This window comes from Vanellus vanellus, assembly GCF_965231255.1.
Source record: "Vanellus vanellus genome assembly, chromosome: 14".
Classification (NCBI taxonomy): Eukaryota; Metazoa; Chordata; class Aves; order Charadriiformes; family Charadriidae; genus Vanellus; species Vanellus vanellus.
This window is the reverse complement of record NC_138919.1, coordinates 16,542,597-16,569,336: the sequence shown is the minus strand read 5'-3', so window position 1 is coordinate 16,569,336 and position 26,740 is coordinate 16,542,597. Positions and strand designations below refer to the sequence as shown.

At 40.0% G+C, this 26,740-nt stretch overlaps 1 protein-coding gene across 1 annotated transcript in view; it reads right to left on the bottom strand.

The window, feature by feature from the left end:
• Window positions 1–4,580: 4,580 nt before the first annotated feature.
• Window positions 4,581–26,740, bottom strand: part of GNA12 (G protein subunit alpha 12) — a 37,932-nt gene continuing 15,772 nt past the window's right edge. The window contains exons 3-4 of the mRNA XM_082490691.1: window positions 6,442–6,492; window positions 4,581–5,450 (exon numbers count right to left, since the gene is read on the bottom strand). Coding sequence (XP_082346817.1) covers window positions 4,881–5,450; window positions 6,442–6,492 — 621 coding nt within the window. The 3' untranslated portion in view covers window positions 4,581–4,880. The remainder of the gene's footprint in view (window positions 5,451–6,441; window positions 6,493–26,740) is intronic.

The following is a 26,740-nucleotide window of genomic DNA, read 5'->3' as shown; positions in this document are numbered from 1 at the left end:
ATACTAACTCAGCCCAAATCTGGCCCAGACCATGCCAGTCTTCCTGACCCATAACGGATGCTCCCTAGAAATCTGTTAAAAACCCATTTACAAAAGTAGGCGCAGCTGTTTGATGTTGCTACTGAAACACCCTACACCCACCACCTCCTCTGTTACGGCATTAATAAAGAGCATACTGAGGTAAAGAGTTGGCAGTGCTATATTAAACCCCCTGACTACACCGTGTGATTTTATACTAGAAAAATGATATAGAAAAGAGGCTACTGCTAAACTTACAGGAATCAATACAGTCGTCATGATGAGAGGTCAGTGTTTGGCTTACGCGACAAGCTGCCCTGCATGCAGGTGTTACTGCATACCGTGTTCGTGCCTCAAGCTGGTATGCATCAAATTGTCTACCAACCCGACAAATACTCCAGAAAGCTTTGTTTGTGTCATCAAATTAAGTCAGCTGTCAAAACTCACTACCTGAAAATCAGAGGGGCCTTTTACAGAAATCCTGTAGTTCCGTGCAGCAGAATGTTTGTTTATTTTTTTTTTTTTTTTCCAGGAGAACTAGAGAGGTACATACATAGAAAAGACTCCAAAACACAAAGTTCATACCCACAGCTAAAGGCAGCAAAGGGCTTGTTTTCTAAAATGATATTCTGTGGAAGGTAATTGTCTGTCACTAAAGAAACCTGCTAAGTTTCTTCAGCGGTTCCATGTCTATTTTTTTTAATTCCTTTAATGGTACAATTCTTTGCAGATTACAGTAACCAGGACTGCTGGATACCCGGGGGGGTGATGGGGACGCAGGGATGGGGACACAACACATGGACAGGATGGGACACACTCCTCAAATGCACTGTTTTTCATACCAAAACCTACTGTAGCTATCCTAGTGGATTTACATTTTTGTCTGCAGTGCCACATACAGGTGAGCTCTTCCTACTCCATTTCACTACAGTGTTTTTGCCGTTAGTTCTCCACTCTGCCTGCTTGGCTGAGGTTCAGGCTTTAGCCGGCTCAGAAGGCCCGCAGACCGTCATCTTCAGGAGCTGCTTCATGCTGGTAACGTGCCTAGTTCTAGGTTTTGCACAGCAGTGTTTTAAAAACCTGACTATATTATCCAGCTAATAAGTCAAATAATCTATGTTCTCATATTGAAGTAAGATCAATCCTTTGTATCAAACTGGAAGCATCTTTGAGTTGAAGTGGGAAGTTGAGTAGCCAGTAATTTCCATTCCATAATCAATATTAATTCATGTTTAACATTAAGAACTATTTAATTGCTTCAAAGTGACAACTGCCTATTAAATATGTCACTTACAGAAAACTATTCTTCCCTTTTAATTAGAATTCACCATGTCACCTCATAATACTACTCAAGAAGCGTTCAGAGAATGACAGCACTGCAATCTGAAGGAACGGCACTGACTGACACACTCTATTAGCTTAAAGCCTGTTTGGAGGACAACAAATACGAAGTAGTGTTTGATAAATGACTCCCATTTAGTTAGTTTTTCTACTTAAACTGCAAGATTACATAAGTCTCTCCTGCAAGCACTTCCTCTCTTTGTCCTTGTGAGAGACATCCCATCTGCAACACCCCGTCACTGGTCACTGACCTGCGGGTGTCAGAGGAGGGACAGCAAACGGCTGCTTTTATTTTTAATAAAAAAAAAGTAGTTGTTCAAGGTCTCCTTCTGATTATCATCCTGCCTGTGACCCATTTCCTGACTAGCCAAATGAACAATAAGCCTATAAAGTTAGCAAAAAAAAAAAAGATGTTCTCTCCAGCTGTGTTTACCTGCAAAGTTCTCCAGGATGTCACTTAAAGTTTTTTATTTGTTTCTTGTGAAAGGGCTAAGCAACCGACCAGGCCTGTCCCGAGATGTTTGTACAACCTGAGATACCTCAGTCCTCCTCTAGCAATTAACTGATTTACCATAACGTGATTTTCTGGTTTTATTATACTACAACCTACAAACCTCAAAGCCAAACCCAAACCTCAGTTGTGGCAAGATGTGGAGTGTATTTTGCAGAGAAAGAAATATACCTGCCACTTAAAAAAAAAAAAAAAAAAAAAAAAAAGTCTTTTTCCCCTCATAGGCCAGATCCTTTGCAAACTTGAGGAGCGCTTGATTTTTGCAAGAAGAGTTTCCTGCTTTTGGGTTCCTGGTGTGAACCACCACTATCTAAGTTCAACAGAACACAGAGCCAAACTACTGATTCTCATCTGCAGCCTACAGCATCACGCTTAGGCCCATTTTATCAACAGAAAAGGGGAAAGGCAGTAATGGGCCTGAGGTGATCAAACTGCTTCCCTAAAACTCTGCTTTAGTGTGCAAAACTGCCATATTGTACAAAAAAGTTACTAGCAAGCTTGAGAGCTCAGTATGAGATATCTCATGCTGTTTCTTTTCCATGTGCAGATTAAGTTACTTAAAATATATGTTGCATTACTACCTCTGTTCAGAGTTTTAAATCCATAAGGCGACTAAGGATACAAAACCATGGATGGGCACGAAAAGAGAAACAGAACAGGAAATTCCATGCTATGCCTCCCAGGTAAAACTACAGTAGATTCAGACATAAAACCGAGGTAATTCTTGAGAAAAAAAAATACAGTTGAAAGGGAATGTTTAACTCATTTGAGAAAACAAGCATAATATTAACCCATCTAGAAAACGTAGTGAGAGAATAAAGCTCACAGCAAACTAGGAAATAATGTCAAGTCAACCTAGAAGTCAGGTCAGCCCACAACTGCCTCCTCTTTCCCAGTGTCTTGTGCGAAGTGGAAACCACGACCAAGAACTCCAAGAATATCTGAAAGCTTTGAAAAAAGTCGTAGTCTTCGGCCAAACAAACGGGCTAGCTTTGAGAAACGAACCTTGTATGATTAAACTTGTTTGCATCACTCTGTGTTGAAACATTTACCTTTTCAGACGTAATAATATTAAGAGTTCCCCCCCCCATCTGAATATTATAGTCACATAACATTTTTCCCCCTTCGAGGATAAAAATGAATAAATATTTAAAAGACAGAGTTGGTCCTGGCAAAGATAAGACTTGTTACAAGGAAGCTAATTCCTGTTTAAGTTTGCTCAATTTTAAGTTAGATTTTCCCATCTGCAACCCTTCAGTTAACTCTTACCTCAATACCGTGAGCGTTACATAGCGCTGAAATAGCTGCATCTTTTCCCTTCCAAAGGCTGCACAAAGAAAGCCAGAAAACTGCTACCTTAGAAAACTACACAAAAATACTGATACGAACATCTGCAAGCTTCAGAGGTGAAGAAAGATTCCAGATTTTATCCAAATTAACATGAAAGGACAACGGAACAGGACTTTTTTGACCACATTTCCCATGGGATTACCAGCTGAAGTAAAACGTTGCTTGTTTTGACATGCCATTACAGGCTCAAAGGGGATAAGAACTCCAGGGAATCTGCTGACTTTTTACGGGTACAAACAGCCCTTCAGGTTTTATTCTTGGATAAAAACTATGACAAAAATTGCACAGTAAACTATGTTGGAAAATTACCTAAAGGCTAGCACTACAACGTTGATGTAAAAGGCAGATCTTCAGTTTGTCCACGTACCCCACTGTAGTAGAAAAGATCCGATATGTCTGTACACAAAAAAAGGCACCTGACAGTTCGTTACACAGACTGAGAGCTAGGAAATTAACAGTTCACATCAACACTATTCATAATTCATAGCCTCTTGCAATTTTACACACAAACCACTGCCCCAAATGGGCAACTCCAAACTTGACTGTACTCAGAATTACATGTGCATTACTATAGGCTAAAGAGCCCATTAAGACACAGATTAAAGGCTAATTTTACAGCAAGGTCTTGCTGTCTAAAAACATCAGTGCAGCTGTAAAACTGGGATCTCTAGGGTGCTCAGTCTTCCTCTAAGGTCAGCTGTTGGGAACTAATCAAGCAGCTGCTGCACTACCAAAACCTTTGCTTAAGAGTTTAATCAGCTTTCAAACTTTTGAGTATAGATAGATAAAGCCCTGTCATGCGAGATACTGAACATTCACAAAAATTGCCAACTGTGGGTGTGAGAACAGTGCTGGATTTCCACGAAGTACATCTCACTTGAACACCCGCCATGCGGATACATGGTCAGGTGCTCCAGCACAGGCTGCTTCACCAAGGAAATAGTTTTTCCCCACGATGTAATACCCTTCACATCTAGTGCAAAATAAACCCTTCTCCTTATCAGCGAAGCCTTAACTTCCCACCCAATTTACTCCAACATGGGTTTCCTTATACAGTTTTAGACTTTTGCCTCAAAAGACTCATGAACAACCTTCAGACGAGACCTGTGCATCCACCTCGATAAGTGGATTCCAGACCCTTGGCAAAGCTGAACATGCACACAAGATCTGGTTATGTTCCTAAGGGTTAAGAACAGAACTTCCAATAACATTCTCTAATACAGCTGCCAAACTCATTACGTTTAGATTAGTTTGATCGATTCAGCACCTCCAAACTACAAAAAAGGCAGTTTGTATGACTAGTGTCTTTGAAAAACGAGCATATTCATTTAAAACAATGTGTCTTCCATACACGGTTTTGTCAGAGATTTCTTTTTTCTAAGAAGGCAGAAGGTGATTGTGTTATTCAGCATTCCAAACTAGGTACGGAACCTACAACGGCCATGTTTCAGTAGTGTTTCTAGTCCAAGTGATTCAGTAGCTAACATCAACATTTGACTCCTTCGGCCTATAGCTCCTCTGTTTGGACTGGCTAGTTTACAGCATTCCTGAGCCAAGTAATTAGCATGGGTCCTACACCACATGCAAGGGCCATAAAGAAAGGATAAAAACTTTGATCTAACCCTCCAGCAGATTTTAACAGAACACGGGCTGCTCTCCTTCACTGCAACATAATATCCTTCAGATTCTCTTGAAGGATCGTGTCCTTCACGGCATGAAACACAAAGCGGATGTTTTCAGTGTCTATGGCAGTGGTGAAGTGATGGAAGAGTGGCTTACTACGGTTTCTCCTCTTTCTGTCAAAGCACTGCACCAGATAACGTTGAACATCTTCTAGCCTGTGAGGGTCGCCTTTGAAGTCCGAGAAATATTTCTTAATGCTGACAGTCTTTACCTTCTCTACAAGAAGATCCATCTTGTTGAGGAATAGGATAATAGAAACGTTAAAGAAAAGCTTGTTATTGACTATTGTCTCAAAGATATTCATGGACTCCACAAGTCTATTTGTGCGCCTGTCTTCCATGAGAACCTGATCGTATTCACTGGAGGAGACCATAAACAAAATTGAAGTTATTCCATCAAAGCACTGGAACCACTTTTGACGCTGAGATCTCTGTCCACCTACATCCACCATCTTGAAAGGTATTTTTTTAATGATGAAATCATGCTCTACTATCCCCTTGGTGGCTTTTCTAGCCAGCAAAATATCTTGCTTGCTGGGGAAATAATTCTGTAAAAGAAAGGAGAAAAGCGTCAAAAAGTGTCCTTCAAAAATGCTGGCTAATGTCAGAATATTGAAGTGATGGGAAAAAATCAACAAGAGCCATGTTTTTTTAATTATCAAGTGAAGAATACTCAACTTTAAAATAATGGACTGTTGACCATTTATCTCAATACATTGGTAAACAGCTACAGAAGATCCAGTGACACATGAGAATAAAAAAGTAGGACTAATGTACTCGTTCACATTTTTATCATTAAAGCCTCTCATTTTCAGGCTGAAGTCTATTTTATCATTATGAAATTCTGAGCCCCAGTGTTACTGCCTTTTAGGTAGTGCTCAGTAAAGCAGATCACCAAGTCATCACTGCAAGGATTTATTTTTTTTTAATCTAGTTTTTCACAGTTCATTACTCTTACAAAGGACATCTTGCAAGCTTTAGTGGAAATACTTCTTTCAGGTTCACAGTCTGTGACCAGCAAGTACAGCAACGTGTTCCACTGCAGGCTGTGGCCCAGCCCACCACTGTAGAGAGATCTGTTCTTCAGAAGCTTATCACTGTTACTGTTTAGGAAAATCATTTCCCTTATTCCTCCTCCAAGTCTCCTGAGAGATGTTTTCATTACTGATTTTGGATTCTACAAGTACTTTTTTTGTTAGGGTTTCATTCTGCTGCCTTAAGTAGCACGAGCCATCAGATCACCACAAAAAGTGAGTGACATCCAGAGACTGCATAGAAGAACTGATAAAAGAAAATACATGCATAAATACAACTTCCATAAACAATATTTGTTGTCTGTCAAAAAAGATTAAGCAATCACTAAGCTTCAGCTTCGTAAGGTTGGAGCTTACCATTTCCAGAGTAAAGAACTTTGCAGTTATTCAATGCACTATTATTAAAAACAAGTAAAAGCAACCCAAAAAGCATTAATCATAGCACACCCAGGCTTCCGTTATTTCTTTGAGCAATTTTGGTTCAGAAAGAGAAGGTATGTCTTACCAGCTGACCGATCCGATCCAGATTATCCAGGAAATATTTCACTGATTCACCCTGTGGAAAAGCAAAGAGATGGGAACTAAGGTTGTTGCTAGGAACGCAAAGTCAACTACGTGTTTTCACTTTCCAGCACGCACCGAGGTCTAATATAGCAGTATCACACGTGGAAGCTTGGGCAACATCCTGATATGCTTAAGGAGCTGGAACAACAGAAGCACTATGTAGCTTAATTCACATAAACTGCTGATAACGAAGTGGCACTGATGCGTAGGTAAGGTAGTGTTTCTTCTAAAAGCAATTCTCTAACCATTAGTTCTAGAAAAATCAAACTTGAATAAAAACCTAAATAAATGCTCAAATCTATCCAGTAAATCTTTACGATGAAAAGGAAGTGTTAATAAAGTCAGTCCTTCAGCTTAAAGAATTAGTTTCCCTCCCTCCCCTCCCCCCGTATGACAATTCCCCCCCTGTATGTTAATTGACACTGGGTGGGAGTAAAAATGAAATACATTTATTGGAAACCAATGGATTTTATTTAAAATTCTTAACAGTGAACAAAAACATATCCCAGACTGGTTGGCAGATCTTTAGAAAAGTGAAAGATTCAAGTCACCTATAATTGGTGATAACAAACTAGACTCGTTTCTCAAAAATTACTCCAAACAACAAAGGAACATTCTGAAGGACTTTCTCTTCTACAGATAGTTTCCCTTTTAGGCTTGAGAGTTTTAATAATGGATTTGCTGATCTCTTACAAAATCTTTTAGCAGTTATATTGAGAAGAATATAGTCAATGTTTACAAAGAAAATTTATTCTTTTGGGAAAATGCGCAAGAGGTTTTTTGGGGGAGAGGGTTGGTGTGTGTGTGTTTGGGTTTTTTGTGGAGGGTATTTTTTTTTAAAAAAAAAAACAAACCTCATCTGTGTATCACACAAATCAAATGCCACTTCACATTAGTAGATACAAGCAGCCCTTCACACATTTTTTAGAAGTAATAAAATTGCTTCCATATAAATACAGACTTCACTTCTTGAGGGAAACAATCTTTGGCAGAAGCCCACTTCCCTTTCATTTCTTCAGATGAACATGATCCGTTCAGTAGGAAAGCATTCTTCATTGTTCAGAACACGTGTCTTGCAGTTGTAGCTACGTCATAAGAAGGATAAAATGGAAAATCCTGCTGCCTTTTAATAATTTTAGGCAGCAAAACACATTACATATATCACAGATCAAGGCTGTGTCAGTAATGACCAAACTAACAGCAGATGCCCTCACCAAGTCAGTAATTCAGAATGAGAACATTCTCAAAGTATCATCACAGATTCCAACAGCAATATAAGTTCTGAAACTATACACTCTCCTCCATATCATAGGCTTGAGATGGCAGAACAGAATTATTCCCCTCCAGTACAACTGTAAAACAATACCAACACAACAGTTCATTTGGAGGAATCAGACTGGAGATCAGAGGATTCAGTGCATTGTACAAGTACATCTTTCAGCATAAGCCACAGACAAAAAGGTGTCTTTTCATAAAGAAGAGAGAACACATATTTGCACAAAACTACCGTGGACCACAAAAGGTTTACAGTGGATCACTAGCAGAAAAAAAAAAAAAAAAAAAAAGAGCTTTTTGGGGGGGGGGGAGGGGAGGATGTTTCCAAAGAACAATTGCTCCAAGAGCTTCCTTACAATCATGAATTTTCATAAGGTGAAAGTAATTTCCTGTATTTTTTGGCACTCTGTTGTATCAGAAGAGATATTACAGACCGCATGAATAAGAGAAAAGGTCTTCCTGTACAGCATTAGTCATATTTAGGAGATGGTAGAACCCAAAAAGAAAAGGTCACCGAAGCTACAAAAAAACCCAACCCTTCTCTATCCATTGTGCTTTGTCCTGCACAATGCCTTTAGATGTGCAACAAGACTGCAAACAGGCCGTCTCCGACACCATTTGCTCCTATTTTTCTACCCAGTTGCTTTTAAGAGTCCTTGCCTCGTCCATACACCCTCCCACGCCGAGAGCAGGAAACAGCTGTATGCATATAAACCGCTGGGACACACAAGCAAGTTTACCTGATTTACAGCTTCTGCCTCCCCTCTTTCCTGCCCCACGCATCAATCAGTTTAACGTTTTGCACATTTATAAGAAGGTAAAAAACCAATCTGATTAGTGAAAAAAAAATAAATGTTCATTTCTGCAGTGACTTAAGGAAGCTAGGCTTCTCTAGTTTCTTATACAGCTCTTCATAACATTGCAATTAAGCCAAATAATTCATTCTGGGAAATTTTAAGCAGTAATTGCAAAACACTTGGATAGCTGGGTAGCCAAGTCAGGTCGCTGGAACAGGTGTGAACACCATATGCATGGTCTGACAGATCTGAAGATGTCTGAATATGCCCTTCGAGCACAGAATTCAAAGACATCCAGTACTTAAGTCAAAATAGCTGCTTCCAGTCAAAACAACAAATCCCTCAAGCTCCAGGGGGTCTGAAGTTAAGAAGAGCTCAAAACATGAAAGCACACAAACCTGAAGGGAGGGGAAAAAAAACAACCCAAACCCAACATACCCCACAAAAAACCCAAAACCAAAATGCTCAAACCCCTGTACTTTAAAGATGATTCCACGCTTAAGTCCTGTGTTAAGTCCTATGGAAGAAGTGTGGGTTCAAGTTCCTGCCCCAAAGACCCTGCCCGGCATCTTAGCCTGAGTCCCGGGAAAGTCTGGCTTCCGGGAAGCACGTGGGGTGTTTCAGTTCAGCGAGCAGGCAACCAACCGACTTGATGAATAGCTTGTAATGTATTTAAATGGGGAAAAGATGGAAACTCCAGGTGTTAGCACTGTTTTGTATTAGTATTTTTTAATCAGAACAATTGTATTAACTGAAAATGCATTTAGCTTTTAATTTTTTCCTTGTCATCCAGGGAAAACAGATAGCAATACTAATTAGATCTAGAAGTTAAGTTTATTTAGCTTTATAGGAAGCTGACCTTGAATGCAATTTTCAATTCCATGGATAAATTATTATTTATGCAAAGCTATCTCATGCTTTGGGAATTATACACACATACAAACATACGTGTGTGTGTATATATATGTATGTATATAAAAATACATACAAAGAGTTTGAATTGTTGATCAAGGTAGGTTTTCCATTCAAGGCAAATTATCAAAATAAAGAAAAAAAAAAAAGTATCAGCCACCCCTCTCATGTTGAACTGTTTTCTTCTCTTGAAGACACTGACCATAAACAAGCTGGGTTTGCTTTTTCAGGGCAAATTCTTAGTGTTTCTCCAAAGTCATCTAGCTGTTCAACTACATTCAAAAGCTGGCTTACCACTTCAAATGCTCTCTTAGCCACTTATTTCTGGTTCACTAGCATGACTTCCTATAGAAGTGGCAGCAAATATTTGCAATTGATTCAGCAGATACTAGGAATATCTTTACACAGATTGACGACTTCAATCGCACTATTTTAGTGGTTCTAGTGAAAAAAAAAAAAAAAGTAATTTTTTTCAACATGGCAATTATTTTGAACTGTGCTTGCAAGCAGAAAAATAGAAAGCCAAAGTTATTTATACTATATTTAAATACCTAAAGATAATCACATCATGGTGTGTTCACTTAAAAAAAAAACAAACCAAAAGGTCCAGGTCAGATGTGTCAACAGGCTGGTGTGTCAAGAAAAACTGTGGCAGCTCAAGAAACTTCCTCAGATCAACTACATTCAGAGAAGATTGTTGAGCTTCTGTCTTTTCAGATTTAAAGAGACTCAAATCTTCTTGTATTTCCCTGTTAGGACATATTTCCTTTTAAAAAATATTCTAACAATATGCATAAATTATATTCTTAAAATCTGAAAGACGTTATTTCATTTCAACCAGCACAGTACTTCGATACAAAGCACCATTCTGCCACAGTCACAGCCAAGTATGTCAGTGAAGCATGTCTGTACTGACACTCTTTATTTTTAATAGTCTGTTAGTATATTTCCCATTTGAAAGTTCTATCAACAAAGCCTGAGATGACCATCATCTATTTTGTTGCTGATACAAACCAGCAAGCTTTTTTTTTTTCCTTTTCATCCTCCTTGATAATAAATCAAGTTGTCGAAATGCTGCCTTCCATCCATGGAAGTGTTTGCTGGGACAGGGGGGATTGGGGGAAGAGTGACCCCTGAGATCTGAATTACGTAAAATTCATAAACTCCTTTTTAGTACACCAGAGCATAGTATAGGCCATTAGTCTTCCTTAACTTCTTGCTCACCACACAGGAGTTACCACAAATGCTTGGATGATTCATTCTCTCGCTGCTAATCTCTTCTCCCTCTGCAATACATATCCTCTGAGTAACAGTTTTGCCAACTGGGACCAAGTGAAGGAATAAGAGATGCTGTTCCCATTGTTCAGCAGGATGAGTCACTGCACATCTGGGAACTTGGGGAATCAAGAAACACAAACAGAAGGCCTAAAATGAGCCCACAAGTTCCACAATGCAGCATTGCTATTGGATTATTTTTTTTTTTAAATTATTATTATTTTTTTTTTTTAAACTGCCCTATCTGCAGTATGAAGTTTGGCAAAGCCAGAGAAAACAGTGCAACTTGCTTAAAAACTGACTGGTGGAAGAGAAAGGGAGGAAAGGTGAAATGTAAACATATACTCTTGCTTCCCGAAATAGTGCTCTAAAGCGCTTCTTTTATATGCCAGATTATTTTGATCCCATCATTCTCAAGGGGCAAAACCCACAAAATTAAGAAGTTTTCATTCTATATATCTTGTACTATATGAACGTCATCTTAACATTAGCTCCAAATATCTGCAGGAAGATAACTAATTGAATGTAACACCTCTGCCCCTCCAGGCTAGGTTCATAGCACATAAGAAATCTCCCCACAGAAATATTATAACTAATCTGGCACCACTTCCTTTGCCACCGACAGCCTCGTTGCGAAACGCAAGCAGAACACACTTGGGCAGAGTTCCCAAGCAGTATTCGTTTCATGAAAATAAATGCACAACAGATCGTATGTAGATGGCTTTAACACCCCCATGGAAACTGAGTAACAAGAAATGTTCTGCCAGGCCAGAATTTATCAACTTATCACTTTAACCCTCAGCCAGTTATTCAAAGCGACAGTTGGTCAGATCATAAATGACAGTGACACATTCTATTGTCCAGTTCCCTAAAATACAGGCCCATTTTAAACTTCTGAAAAGCAGTTCCTCCAAATTCTCCTCTGAACTAAAAGACTTGAAAGGGGATCCTCTGTTCCAAATTGGCTTTTTTCCTTTCCTTGTCCCAAGGCCTTTTTGCCATAGTATTAATTTAGCCCTTCCTGATCATTCTGTCTCTAGCTGCTAAATTTAGAGTGCACAATTTAAGGTAGACCTGTCAGTCTTGGCTTGTTTCAGATGATGAATTAAACCACACAGGAAGGAAACGTTATACTTCAAGGAAGCATGTAATACAGATCTAACAAGATTCCCACAAATACAGCAAAACACAGGGAAAAATGGATACTGTAAGAAACCACCACAAACTGCAGCTGAATCTGCTAGGGGAAAGCAACAGCGTGATCCGAATAAAAGAACAGCGGTGTTTGTATCCCACCTTCCCTTCAGGAGTTGTAAATCATTCAGCAGCAGCGCTGAGAAATACAGAGGAAATCCAGGTGACCCCAAAAAGAAGTTTGGGAGTCTCCCAGCCTTTAACCTCTGAGATCTCAGACATATGAATGGGATGGACTTAAAGCACTGACATAATTTCATCCAAAGTTGGCCTTTATGTAAGGAACTATTCCATCAGGGCTGCCAGAACGCAATGACCGCCCTAACTGTCAACGCTAACTTGAAAGTGGAATCTCTGTTTTTCAGACAAATACCAAGACCTCATTTTTCCCTGCGTTTCCTGGGATGTCGATCACCTGTTGATTGTAAGAGGTTTGACAGTTACCAAAATGTTTTATAGAAACAAGATATCCAAAGCAGAGGCCCAAGGGAAGAGCAAGGTTACGAGCACAGAAGTAGGACAAAACAACCAGGAGACTAGCATCTGAAAATGCTGGAGGCCATGGTAGGTCAGCCACGTTTTTGGGTACTGAGATTAGAACCCAAAACCTTACCAGCAAAGAGAGACACAGGGAATACTTTTCTTGGCGAGATCTATTGGACACAACGAGCAGGTTAACGTCCTGCCACCATGATCCACGCATCCTTTGGAAGAGAGCACAGGGACACAGCTCCCATTTCTGCACCTTGTTTTTGTCCAAGGGAAATAGTAGTCCTTTACAAACCCCAAAAACCCAGGGTTAAAACTCTTATGAGAGGCAACTGTAAACAAACAGTCCCTCTCCCCAAACCTGCAGGCTCTTCCAACAAATTACTTCTAAATCTGCACTTCTATTCAGCCTCACTGGCAACAGGGCATGGATTTATTCCAGCCAAAAGCGTGTTCTCTTCTCTGTGACAGCTGATGAATTAAGTATTATTTTCCAAGGAGATAAGCAAGTCTGTGCTTGTTAAGAATTCACTCAGAAGGATGCTGAAGTAACCTAAATTGCCCTGAAATGCTGATGCCCATTCTACAGGGTAATTCTGTTCTGCCGATATACTACATCCTGTCTGGGCAGCGAAATTTATTGACACAAGGCAAACATTAATTTTTCATTCAATCACCCGTTCCAAGGCAGAGACTAACCACTTCTCCTTATTTAAGCCATACAGAATTCTAACTATCAAATCTCTCTAATGTTATTTAACTTCCTCCTTAACAGGAGACTGAGCTACTGGCTCCCATCCAGCCACTCCAGTGCTTATCCAAGTCGCTGCTATCTGTACCCTACACACATACCGGCTACAAAAAAGCACCGTTTGGTTCCAAGCTGCTTCTAAAAAACTACCTCTTCTTTCTACTGCTTAGTCATACTGCATAGGTATCAGATGTTAAAGTTTGAAAATATTTTAAAAATTCATTATTTCTTAGCTCAGGCAAAGCAAAAACCTGTTTGTCCAAGTCAGGGTGGCTTTCTATAAACTCATCCTATGTGACACACTGGCCAAACTGTATGCTTTACAGCACATGGATAAAAAACCAAGGCAATAAATATACATTTAATTTTCCCCCAAAGTCTAGGCTTATCTGAGCTCCCGCATCAGTGATAAGAACTGTAGATCCCTGTGACTGAGTGAAATTTTAGCCTTTCAGCTACAGAACTCTGCTCCTGTTAAGACAGTTTTTGTGGTGAAGGGCAACTCCTACACGTCTTAGCTTTTCCCAGCAATTACATACAGCGATTCTTTCTGAAAGCGCTGCAAGGAAAAGAAAAGTTACATTTTTTCCCCGAAATCCTAGGTGTTTCTACATCAACAGGATGTAGATGAGAAATTACTCTTGATACTATGTTAACAATTAGGTCCATTTGTCTCAAATATGCAGACTAGCAACAGTGCCTCAAGAAGGAAAGGAATTTTCTTTTAATAGACGAAGGCAGGCTCATCCTACACTATAAGCTTCAAGAAACATGAACAAAAATCCCTCTAGTTTTGATTTTACTCCTACTTACTGTCTCAGCGCTATTCCTGTTTCACAGATTTGCAACGACTGGAAGAAAAGCAGATGCCAACAGCAGAGGAAACAGTAGTGGTCACAAACAAAACAAAGATGCCCAGAAGGGTTAAATTTCGCCTTTTTTTTTTTTTTTTTTTTTAAATTCTAGAAAAATCCTTAACCAGATAGACTTGCACATTAGCTACAGCGCTTTAGCAACTCCCAGCCTTTGCTGACTACCAGGTAGCAAGATTCAAGGAGTAGATGCAAAAGGATATACACTCGATGCACGTGGAAGAATCACGGTTATGTTTAAACAACAAAAAAAAGTCTGATTACTGTATCCAACATCAGCAGTGTGCCCAGCTCACACACTCATCCTGGCACGAGCGGACGACAGACCTAGTCATAAGCATCCCATGAAAGGATTCCTTCCTGTTTCCCTGCCAACTGCCTAAGCGAACGCATTGTTTAAAATTGCTGCCAGAACCCTTTAATCTCAAACACCGGAGGTTCTCCGTGAAGTTGAACTAACGCACGCCAGCTCAACTTCTCATTCCAAGCACAGTCGGCTAAAACACAGAAGAAAAGGCAACTGAATGCAGCATTTTGCCACAGTTGAAAGAAAGTCCCGAGCTGTAAATGGAAGGATGGATCCAAGACCCTGGCCAATCACTAGCAAATTATCCCATTTATTCTCAGCGGGCAGCTGCCGTGCAGAAACGGGCACTTCCAACTAACACATCAGTATTTAGAAGACACTGGATGTTTTTACAAATCATCAGGAATGATGCACAATCACATTATTATGGGACCTTAGTCCCACGCTTTGTTTTCAGCAGCTCAGCACGCAAACCTGAAACTTGCTTTGTTTACGGAAGGCAGCTGCAGAACTAGAATAGACATAGACAAAAAAAAAAAAAATATTACCTTATGAATTAATCTAGTCAGCAGTGCTGACTATCTGATCAAGACTAAATCACAAGTTTACCAGTGAGTTTCCCTTTCAAACCTTATCAGATCAAGGGATGGGAAAGAAATATCTTAGATCTCGTGGGCTGAAAAAACAGCGAACACCAGGCATGAGAGAATGTTGAGCTTGGACTTTTCCATGGCAGGTGGCCAGCTGGAAAGCTTAGCGACTCCAATGCATTTACAACAGGCATAACCTTGAGTATCTTGCAGAACGATGCTTCCTACTCCGCTTCTAAACCAAAGCATTTGTTGCAGAGTGCCCTAATGCTCCGCTTTCTGTGGAAACGTCAGCTCAGACATGTTTTACTGCAATTTGGCTATGCCTGTTGTTAAAAGGTGACTATAAGGATTGGAAAGAGTCATTTATCCCTCACATGTATTTCAAAATTTAAAAAAAGATTTTCTCATTTTGTCTGTATGTATACAACCAGGGCGTTTTTAGATGTGATTTAGACTAAAATGATGGTCTTGCAAGATTCAGAAAGCTGCTCGGTATCTGAAAGTTAGGTTTTAGGTGGAAATCGGACTAAGGTAAAATTCAAGTCAATTTTTAGTTGCACTCAGGTGTGCTATTTAAATTTGATTCCTATAAAACCAAGTGTGTAGGTAGTAGACTGCAGGAAAAAAAAATATTCTACCTTGCTTACGTTACTCTGAAGTTTTTCACCGTGCCCATTTCCTCAGCACTCAGCAAACTCAGCTACAGAGAACACAAGGCTCGCAAGTCTGGGGGAAATTTGTGTCCGATTTTCCAAAAAATCATTTGCCCTAGAAACAAAACCAACTTCTCCGTTTTCAATAATAGCTTGGTATTTGTTAATTCTAAGAGACTGACCACCTTTGAACTATGAAGCGTACCGTTTCCGTCAGCTGTTCTATGCTCGCTTTCCTGGTGACTGCTCAAACCGGTGGAATTCCAGCACATATACCAGCTTGCTCCCAGCACTGAGAAGCTACTCAACATCTCATGTTCACCCACTTACACCAAGACTGGTATTGCCTTCCACAAAGTCTGACCTTCACATGCACCTGTAAATCCCCTAGATCACTAGTGATCAAGTTGCCTCACGTCATACGCCAAAAACATTTATTTCATTAGTTCACAGCTGTATTGAGGGTCCACGAGAGAGGGTTTCACCCAAGAAGCGACTGCCCTCCCTGTAACCTCATCTCTCCTGCTCCGCTGTCAGTGACAACAGCGCACGTCGAGTCCAGCAGGTAAGTGACACTGAACCTCAGACAACCTTTGGTGATCTGAAATAAACTTCAGTTTCCATTCACAATCAAGTAATTTTCTCTGTGATCTAGTTTATAGTCATTATCTCAAAACACTTTTTGTCACATCCAGTCACAACATGATCAATTATTCCAAATATTCAATCCCCAGATTGTTTTGGCATGAGAAGGGGAAGTTCTTCCAAATTTGCACTTAAACCTTAGCACTATTGATACTTAAATACACAGATTTCAAGTAACCTAAACTTTTTATTTCATTTCAGAATTTGTTCGCTTTCAAAACATTCTGCATTGCTTTTCCTGCATTTTTCACTTCAATCCATCCTAGCACGCAACTCGCATCATTGCTTTCACTTATGAAACCAAAATTGGAACAGATTTACCTGAGCTGAAAATGAAAGCTGTTCAGGTACTGATTCACTAAAGGATGAAACATCCCTTAGTAACAACTCAAAAGGTGAGAGGGGTCTGGTAACTGCACGAACAACAGCTGTACTATTGTGCAACGCCATCCTATTTTCATGTGCATCTGCGGCCAAGTGCTTTGACACAGTCCTCAATCACTACAAAGCTACTATCTTGAAGATCAGGCTTATTAGAAATGACTTACTATGGAGGAAAAAACCCCACAAGTAATGTCGAAGTCCCGTATCAAATGGAAAATTTTATTTTTATTCACCCTCACATACATCTGCTTTGTACAAATTAAGCACTATAAACATTTGAAACCAAATCTAAAGACGAAATAAGTGATTTGAAATAAGTGACTTAGCTTCCACCCTTAAGGCCTCATCTACACATGTAAATTAATCAAATTACAGTGGAAACTGAAGTGGGCTTAACAAACTTCTACAAGCTGTTGAGCAGACTAGCCCCCCCCCAAAAAAATAAATAATCCTAATTAAAGCCTCAGTCACATCCTCCTGAACTGCAGAGGGGGAAACAGCCCAGCCGTGTGGACAGCCATCCGAACTCCTTGCAACCTGCAATGATGTGCTGGACCAGGAGAAAGAAGACAGAAAAAGAGGATATAGTAGGAGGCTCTTCTGCCTCCTGCCCACATCTCACATCATTACCGACTCAGTACTGTACTCTGATGTATCTCGTTTCAGTCTGATCAGACTCTTAAATACGCAGAATTCAGAGACGGAATTAAATGGGAAAGAGTTCCACCAATAATTCTACTTTGGAAAACTCAGTAAAATCTGAAACTGAAAAAAATAGTAGTTTAAGTGAATATCAAGGAAAGCAAGTCAAATTAAGAGGCTTTGGGGGTGGGGAGCGGACCTTCTAAGGACAAACACCAACAGTTTGTTCAGGAGTAAAGCCAAGTGAAGCACAAGTCTGCCACAGTCTGAACTGCAGGAATCTGCCTTGTATACAGAGGAGACATTTGAAAGGTGTCAATAAATTACTTCTCAGAGCAACGTGTTTTCCACTTTCTCAAACAGAAAATCTTGCGTGATGTTTCCAAGAAGTTTCCCTCCCCTCCCCCAAATACTAAATCAATAAAACAGCGAAACAGGTTTACTCTACAGATCCGCTTTAAGTATAGCTGCAAACTAATGAGAAGGTAGAGACCGTGCTGCCTTCTGCCTGCGTAACAGGAAGCCTCCCCAGCTAGCGCAGGTTCAGAAAAAGCAGCAAAGTATTGAGCTAACCTTACTCTTCTCCTTGGAGAAGACAACTTAACAGCTCTGCTCCTTCTGTTGCTGTTCAATTATCAGCTGGTCAGTTCGCGGCAGTATGGAGCCTCGAGAGATTTTTCTGGAACAGCATCATGTTCAGGTGCATCCTTGAATCATCTGTGAATGAAAACCTCCAGTATCGCACAGCTATCATCTCACGTGAACTCAAAAGCCAGAAGTCAAATACTGTGTTTCTTCCCTCGCTCCGCTCACCACATCCTCTACGCTCAGTACCTGTGAAACTGAGCCTTGACTTTGAACAGTATGCAAACACTTCAGATGCTCCAATAACTTGGAACACAACTAAACATTATCCTCGAGGTACAGGCATCTTATTTTAGCATCAAGATAGATTTATGGAGGAAAGGAACCATTGCCTGGATGAAGGATCAGTGAAATAAAGACACTGCCATCACTCCTTGGCAAGCACCAGATGAAGGTGACTTGTGGTCACCTGCGATGCCAGCCGCTTGTTCCTTCACCAACGCCACAGCACGTCACCACCTCGGCTGCGCTGAGGCAGTCGTAGGGTTGCACTCTGCCTCAGAGGAGCTTCCGAATTTACAGCAGAGCTTCCAAAAAACAGTTGTGCCAACATAAGCAAGAGTACAGTGCAAATCAGAACTCCCTAAACCACCGTTTCCTACTGCTTACCGTGATTACACTATCACAGAACTACAACCCAAGTCAAGCTCTATCCTTGCACGACACGTTGAGTAAAACACTTCACATTTTAAGGCAGAGCAGGCTTGTTAGGGAGACAGCAGGAGCAGGGAAAGATAACAGAAGAAAAGCCAGTTAGAGAAAATTACAACCTTTCTAAGAGGTCATTGCAAAAGGATCCCGATTTGAATAGCGAACAAGAACACAATATAGCCAACTGAGCAAGTTATCGCTACCTAACTATCCTACCTGCATTCTCCTTTACAGCTTTCCGCCAGGTCCTGTCCTTTAAAGAACACAGGCTCATTAAACATAATTCACTGTCAGTGCGACAAGTTAAGAACAACTTCAAACATCCATTAAGTATAAAAATCCAGAAAATATGCCAGTAAGACTTCCTCATAAAAACAAGCCTAGTTTTTAACATTTTGCTTATTTGTTCATCTGTGCTCGTTGCTTGTTCTTGATCCTACATAGCTTACTATGAACTAGGATATTCAGGAAAGCTTGAAGCATTCATTCCCATTATCCTATTAAATTCAGTGGCCTCTTTGAAAAATCCAAGCTTTAACCTCTTACTGTTTTTCCTCAAGGGAACATTTTAGAGAATTTTGAAAGATGCCGAACTTGCCCTTGCTCGCTGTTCCAGTTCTAGGTGGAGAGGACAAGGTCCAGTACCAATAGGAAAAAGCTGAATTACTACAGGGAACATACAAATGAGGTGCAAAAGGCTGACTTGTAAAATTGGAAGTTTGTGAAGTGCATCGTCAGCACCGCTCTTCCGAGCACAGAGTGGGCCACCTCAGGGACACAGGCAGAACAAAACCAGTCACCCCTTCTTTTGCAGTGTCCCCACCCCACCCCCTTTTTTTTTTCCCCCACCTAATTTCCTAAACCCAGACACAGGGTCAGAAAACTGCTGATACAGCACACAGCAAGTTGCAGGAGCCCTCTATTTTCTTTTACGCAGCTAAGCCAGTCCTTGCTGGATCTTCAAGTAGCACACGTAGCTTTAACACATCAAAAATTTTGAAAATACGTATCATGGGAACACATATATAACAGTGTCCATTTCAGCTGTATCTTTGAGACTGAAGGGTTGAAACCATTCTGAGAAGTGGAGCCCTTCCACTAGAAACAATATTCTTGGATTCTTTTTAGACTTCAGTGTAAACAGATAAATATTAACATAAATGTGTCTGCATAATGCCAATACTTTGTTGCAACTAGAACAAAAGCTGTCCTCCTATGCTACCACTGTTTTAACCTCTGCATATGCTCATTACTTAACATATGAGCTCTCTCCTGCTTCCACCAAATTGCAGCAGGAACCGTTTACTAGACTGCCTTAGTCATACAAAGAGGGCACGTTTAAATGTACTTAACTTCCTCAGATTTCTGGAACGCATTCTCATTACTGGGAATCTCTACTGAGACACCAGTTGCTAATTTTGAAGTCTCTTGAATTATTGAGATCCATCAGAAACTTTCTGAACACGAAAATTAAACAGCATAATCAAAAGCTAAAGGCTGCTGACTGGGTTAGATTTGCCTCTGCCCAGAACTTTCCTGCACACTAGAAAGGGATAAAGAGATTACTCCAGTGGTTTTTAGCTGCAGTTGGGTACTGGCTCAGACAGCCTGAACTGAAAGTTTCCTTCCTTGTTTCTCACAGCATGTGCCAGCATTTCTTGATGGGAATGCAAAGATTAATTACAGCTGTACTTGCTCTGAACAAATCCTTATATTCAATACAGTCCTGCAAGATTTAGAGTAGCACTAATTAGGGCTTAGAACAACAATTCTGCAAAGACAGACATACTGAGTATTTTTTCTAATTATTTTATGGATAATAAAATTAAAGCTTCTTTCCAGAAGCAGGGTGGCATTTATTCTCAAGAGTTGGGAGCCAAAAGGACTTTTTCCGGTCTAAGAACATTAGATTTTGCGTTTCAGTGCTATTGCTGAAGGTAAGACATCAAATCATAACTGCTACCACACTCATATAGAGAGAGGCAAGGATGAGTACAGTGTTTATTCTGTAAATCTTTTGGGACACCCAGACAGTTCCCTAATGGGCTCAAGCACTAAGAGATAAAGACAAAGAAGTTTGTTCTCAATAAAATACAAAAGTAAAAATAAATCTTTTAACCAGAAGAATGGCAATCATTAGGCAAGATGCAAATTCACGTAATGAATTTTCAACACGGGAGCTGTATCTATGAAGTTGTTTCTCTCATTCACCTTAACCACACCAAAAATACAGTCAAGATTTATTGGCATCCAAGGGCCAAAAGCAAAAACTCCTTTCAGGCAGCCTTACACAGCACCATAAAAATACAAGGCTTTTTAATCTACCTCCAAGAACCTAAAAGTTAAAAAGTAGGACCACACAAAGTCTGAATTTCAGCCTTTTGGTATCCATAGACAGCTGGGCATTAATGAAGTGCATTAATGCACTGTACGTCTTACAGACTATAGAGGTGATTTTGACTTAAGTTTTTGATCTTTAAATTAAAAAAAAAAAAAAAAAAGGAAAAATTGTAGAGTGCCAGGAATTCACTCTACAGAGTACTAGAACAGTCAGTGGCACAGCTCTTTCTATTCAGCAACCGTCTCGGTTCCCATATGGTTGGCATATCAATTTCTTGTTATCCATTTATTTATTATGTATGACCTGCTTGTTACTTTCCAACTTATCCTCCCAATTCCATGCAGGCTACATTTCATACAGCTGTTCCATTTTGTCATAATCTAAAGCCAGGAGCAATTCATGGCAGGAATCCTTTTATTTTTCCACAGAGCATTTAGTACAGAGGGCTTTAATCCTTGGTTGAGACTTCAGGTAGGTACTGTAACAGATTGCTATTCCCTAGCACTTTCCCATTTGCCCTGTTTTGAAAAGGTCCAATCTGGTTCTCGTTATTTCTCTCCAATAGCAGAAAGTATTTAAGAACAGCTAATAACCATTTCACCCATCACACAGCTTTCTGTGGATGGTTCTGCCTGAGAGAATGGCTTCTCTTCCTGAGAAAAGATAGCGCACAAGTGGATTTTGCTGGAATTCAGAACGATTTGCAGTGTAGAATGACTTACGACCTTTGATTCTCTAAACGGTTTTGAATCCAGACTACTTTAAATGCAAGTTCTTCTCATCTCTTGCTCAGTGGCACTTGAAGCAAAACTGAGATTATCCCGTGAAGCATCCCTTGGTGTAGGTGACAGACACCGTGTTGTGAAGGTACCCTCAGCTCTGCCTCCTGCTCCAGCTGAGTCCTGAATGCGAATCTCAGCGACTGTCAAGACACACTAGTGCTGGTACAGCCAAATACCACGCTGCTCAAGGAGCTCTTCTGGCAGCAGCAGGCCCATTAACATATCTCATTTAAGCATCTATTTTTAGAATACTGCACATATAATAGGAGACTGAGCATTTAACTTCTGTAGATGCAAACTGACAAACCATATAGCATTAGCCAATATCCACAGAATTTTGTGCAAAGGTTTCCAGCTGCGTTTTGCTTTATGTTACCTCTCAATTTTTAATAAAACCCAAACTATAACTCTCACCTCCTTTAACAAAATGCCATTTTTGTTTCAGAGTTCTTTCTTGAGACTTTGATGCGAAAAATTTTTTCCTATTTGGTCTTAGAGACAGGATTAGAAGCCAGGGACTCCAACTGTTAATCCTTCCTAATACACACCAGCCACAATGCTTTGCAGTATTACACTTAAACAAGCAATTAAACTTCTTTTGCTGTACAACGATGAGTCAAACTCCATAACTTGACCATCAACTTTTGAGGTCTTGGGATCAGAGGACAGGACTAGACCTAAGAATTTAAATCTGGACATCTGGCACTCGATTGCCACAACACTGGCATAAAGCACTACTTAGATATTTAACCGAAGAAAAACATCTCCGTAACTCACCCTGCTCTATGAGTCCAGAGCAGATTATTATTCAAGCTCCACAGATAAAGTCTGCAAGTTAACAATCTTTTAAGTTAATATGACATCTTATATCAGATTAAGCCACTGTTTCAGAATTCTACCACAAAATCAGATTATAATAGACTATCACCGTTATTTTTACAACAACAAACAAGTGGCAAATTTAAGGGAAGGCTTAGTTTATATAGCATCATCATTCCTTAAGTGTAATAGCTAAATTCAAACAGGCCTATTTATCATCTACCGCTTCACAATTAGCTTTTTAAAAAAAAAATTTTCATGTAATATTGTTAGATACAGATGTACTTTACTTTCAGCATTAACACTGTGTAATTACAAAATACCAAGGCTCAGCAACAGCAAACATGAGTTTCTGGTTTGTAGCACTATTGTTAATCCATTGTTTTTAAAAAAATTTTCTGGGTCAGAGTGGTACGCCCCATCCAGAGCTAGGAAAGAAAATAATCCACGCAACTTCCCCAGCAATAATCTAGTTTCACAGCAGTTCCGCAAACTAGAAATACCCAAGAAAAGCTCAAAAGTAATTTGGCAAAGAGTTGCCACCTAGTCCCAATTACGTGCATTCAATGGCAACAAGATGTCCCACGCTGGCACTTCGAACAGTGTGGCTATTTCCTCCGTACATCTCACCAGCATTGGCCAAGCCCCAATGGATTTCACTGATGAAATAAGGGAGTTTCACAGCTCCTTAAAAAGAAAAAGTCATCCTTACAGAACAAGCAACATTCATAGCCTCTTGTGTAAGCTCATATTCAAACAGTAGTCTGCAAAAAGAAGGGCTCATTTTTGTGTTATGGCCAATTGTATAAGCTGGAGTTGATTTGATGCTTGGTATTTCCTCAAGAGGAAGCGCATTATGTTGATACCAGACACAAGGACTGCTGCATTTCAGTGCTATGGTGTATACGATGAAAGAGTAAAATGCTTAGAAACACGCTTTTAGGGCTACTCTACTCCGCCCTTGCATCTTAAGGGCAAATGATCAGTTTGAAACTTTTTACTTGAATCCTTACAAAATCTCTATTGAAGCACACAGAAGAATTCTGACAAACCAGAGCCCACTCCTGTAGATTTCCTTTAACATGCCGCTTCACGAGTCACTTACTCCTCGTGTCAAGTCCGTACTCTGCTTTGCTGCCCCTCTCGATTCGCTTGGCTTACGCAGGCAGGCAAATGCTGCCACATAACCTCCATATGCCACAGCAGCTGGTACACGGCCTAACTCCTGATCATCTTACATTACTGCCATACCTAGTATTTCTGTACCAAAATAAAACCATTTAAGCAACCGTTCGTCCACTCTGCTTCAAGAATTAGTGGGAATGACCAGTGCCTCGCCTCCATGTTGCCCAAAGCACACAGCTGGCTGCCTACGAGCCTTTGAAGCCCTCAGCTCCTCGCGTGAGGAGAACGGAGCAACAGAGCTATGCCAAGGCAAGGAGCGGGCTGTTCACGATGCGTCATTTCCAGCGCACTGTCTGTTCCGGCAGGCGTAATTTAACCACTTTGATTTATTTAAAGTGTTGTGCTTTAGAGGAAAAAAATAGTTAATTTATAGGAGAATGACTCGTGTCCTATTACAAATACCCCCCCAAAGCCCCACACCTCAAAACACCCAGAGAATGGTGAATCGATATAAAAGAAACAGCCTTTAAAACATTTTCCAGAGTCTTCCCACATCCAAGGCTTCAGAGGCTCTTAGTACTTGAAGTATTACTGGAAGTGTTCCATACAATTCCCTGTGCAGAGATCTAAAAATAGCTATGGACACAGTAGTAAGTTTTTGTCTGTATTTGCAGGCCCCTTACTTCCCTCTCAGGAACCACTACTTCCCATTAATGCTGACATTTTTATTTCTTTTTTTTTTTAAATAAACTATAAAACATTAGAAATTCTTTCAACAGTGCAGTGAGCACCAATAACAATAATACATCAATAATAATTAAATATAAATTGATACTTTAGTGTTGGATTATTAATATATTCTGTATATTAAGAATAACTGCATTAAAACAGACGCTTTTTGCAGCCTCCTCGGATGGCCACGCTCTTCTGTATGAAGGGCGGCTATCTGTAAACCCGAGTCAGAAGCTAGACTGGCTGCATGTGAGTAAATCAGCACAGATGCTTTTACTGGAAATAGGCTGTGGAGTTCCGAGTAAATAGCCCTGTCAGCCCTGAAGAGATGAGGATATGATTCATACCACAGGAGAAGTTCAGGAGCTCTTGAAATAGATAGTTACAGGCTAGAAAGACTTGGTATTTTGAAGGGAGGCAGTAAGAATCATTCAAATAAAGATACTGCTTTCACTAAGAGCAGTTAGGATAGAGATTAAAAAAAAAAGCCCAAAACCAAAACAGTATGCATGTTTAAAAAAAAACAAAACCCAACAATCTGATAAAACAATGTCAATTTTGCTTTAAGAATTGATGAAGCCAGATGATGGCCTTTGCGGATCTGCTCATTGTTAGCTTCAGCCCTGTAACAGTGCTAGCACACAATATATATCATTCTGACCATGACAAAAGTATAATTTTTAATTTTCTTGCCTGACAAGCCCCATTTGTCCCATCTTTACCCACAATGACATGAAGCAGGCCAAGCTGCAAGAATTAAAAAAAAAAAAATAAAAAAGTAGCTCCCTTCAGATGTTATGTTTGTTCTGGACACGTTAAAACAAAAGTGAACGGCTTCTCACATTCTCCCACTAGCAACCCTGGGAGGAAGAAAAAAAAAACCAAAAACCAAACCAACAAAACAAAAACCACCTGACCAAAGCAATTCCTATGCTGGCCTTAATCTCTATGATTTCTGACATAAAAGGAAACCTCATTTATGGGTGCAAAAAAGCTTGCAGATTACTATACACACACTTGAACTCCCAAGTATGCCCAAATATTTGTTATTAGGCTCAATCTGAAGAAGCTTCCACCCTTTCGGCTAAATTATAACTGAAATCCCAAGGTTTCTTCTCTGAGGAAGCCATTCAAAATAGAATTTGTCTCCACCTGCCGGCAATGAAGAATTAACACCCAGTTGCCCAAACTATCACGGGCAACCTCAAAAGAACAAATGCTACAAGACATTGAGACACATGATAAATGTATTCCTTTCCAACATACAGACAGAAAACGGGGTAGGATAATGAGGGCAAGGGAGAAGAGAGAAGAATCACATACTGATTACAAAGGAATTCCTATTCTAGTAGTTAAAAAACGAGGACAGAGACGTGACAATGTAACCAAACATACAATGGAGCTTTTGTCCCCAAACTACTTGGCTTGCATACAAGGAACAGAGGGACTTGGGTCGGTGGGGACAGGCTGGGGTGGGGGAAGAGAGAGAGGCTGATGTTTGTGAAAAGAAAGCGAAATTGGTTAGTCTGCTTTAAGAAAGACGGTGAAGGAAAAAAAAAAAAAAAAAAAAGAAAAAAGCAAAAAAGCACCCTGCTATTGTAGAATCCACCCACTCACTTCTGAAAGGCTCAAAGACCCAGACAGGGATTTCCAGCCAGCACTTCTAGGCACTGAATGTGAAGCAGAAAACACTCAAATGCCCAGAGGCAGCTTCTGTGGTCCCAGAGAAGCAGCTTTCACGCTGTATGAGGTTATGGTCAGAGCCATTTTCTTTCAACATGTTTGCTACTGCTGAGTCAGTCATGAAGCGCAGCATTACAGCCCATAGGAAGACACCTGTAAGCCGCAACTTTCAGCTCTAGTTAACCAACCAACGTTTGTACTCTTTATATTTCTCCAGGAAGTTGTGTGACTTTGTTTAAAAATAGAGAGTTCAAAAGGAGACCAATATAATCCTATGGCTTCAAAGCCAGAATAGTAACAATAATAATAAAAAAGAGCTGATGTTCAATTCACTGTAAAACCAGGGTGAAGAAAATGCAAGTGCTGAGCAAGGTCATTATTTCAAGCACTGTCCAGAAACATTCACAAAAATCACAGTAATGTAAAGCTTCAAAATTTTTGTCACGATTTTGAAACTATTACGAAGACAATAAATTCAGTTCTAACCAAGTATATTCCATTTAATACCCCGCTTATACTAAATAAGAAAGGGAGTGCTGATGCAGAGGTTTTCTTTAGCCTTAGTTAAAAGCAGTTCAGAAAAGATTTATTTTCTCAGAGTGCACTATATCTGGCTTCTATTTATTTACATGAGTCTATATCCAGCAAGGGTTTAAACTAAATGAAGGTATGG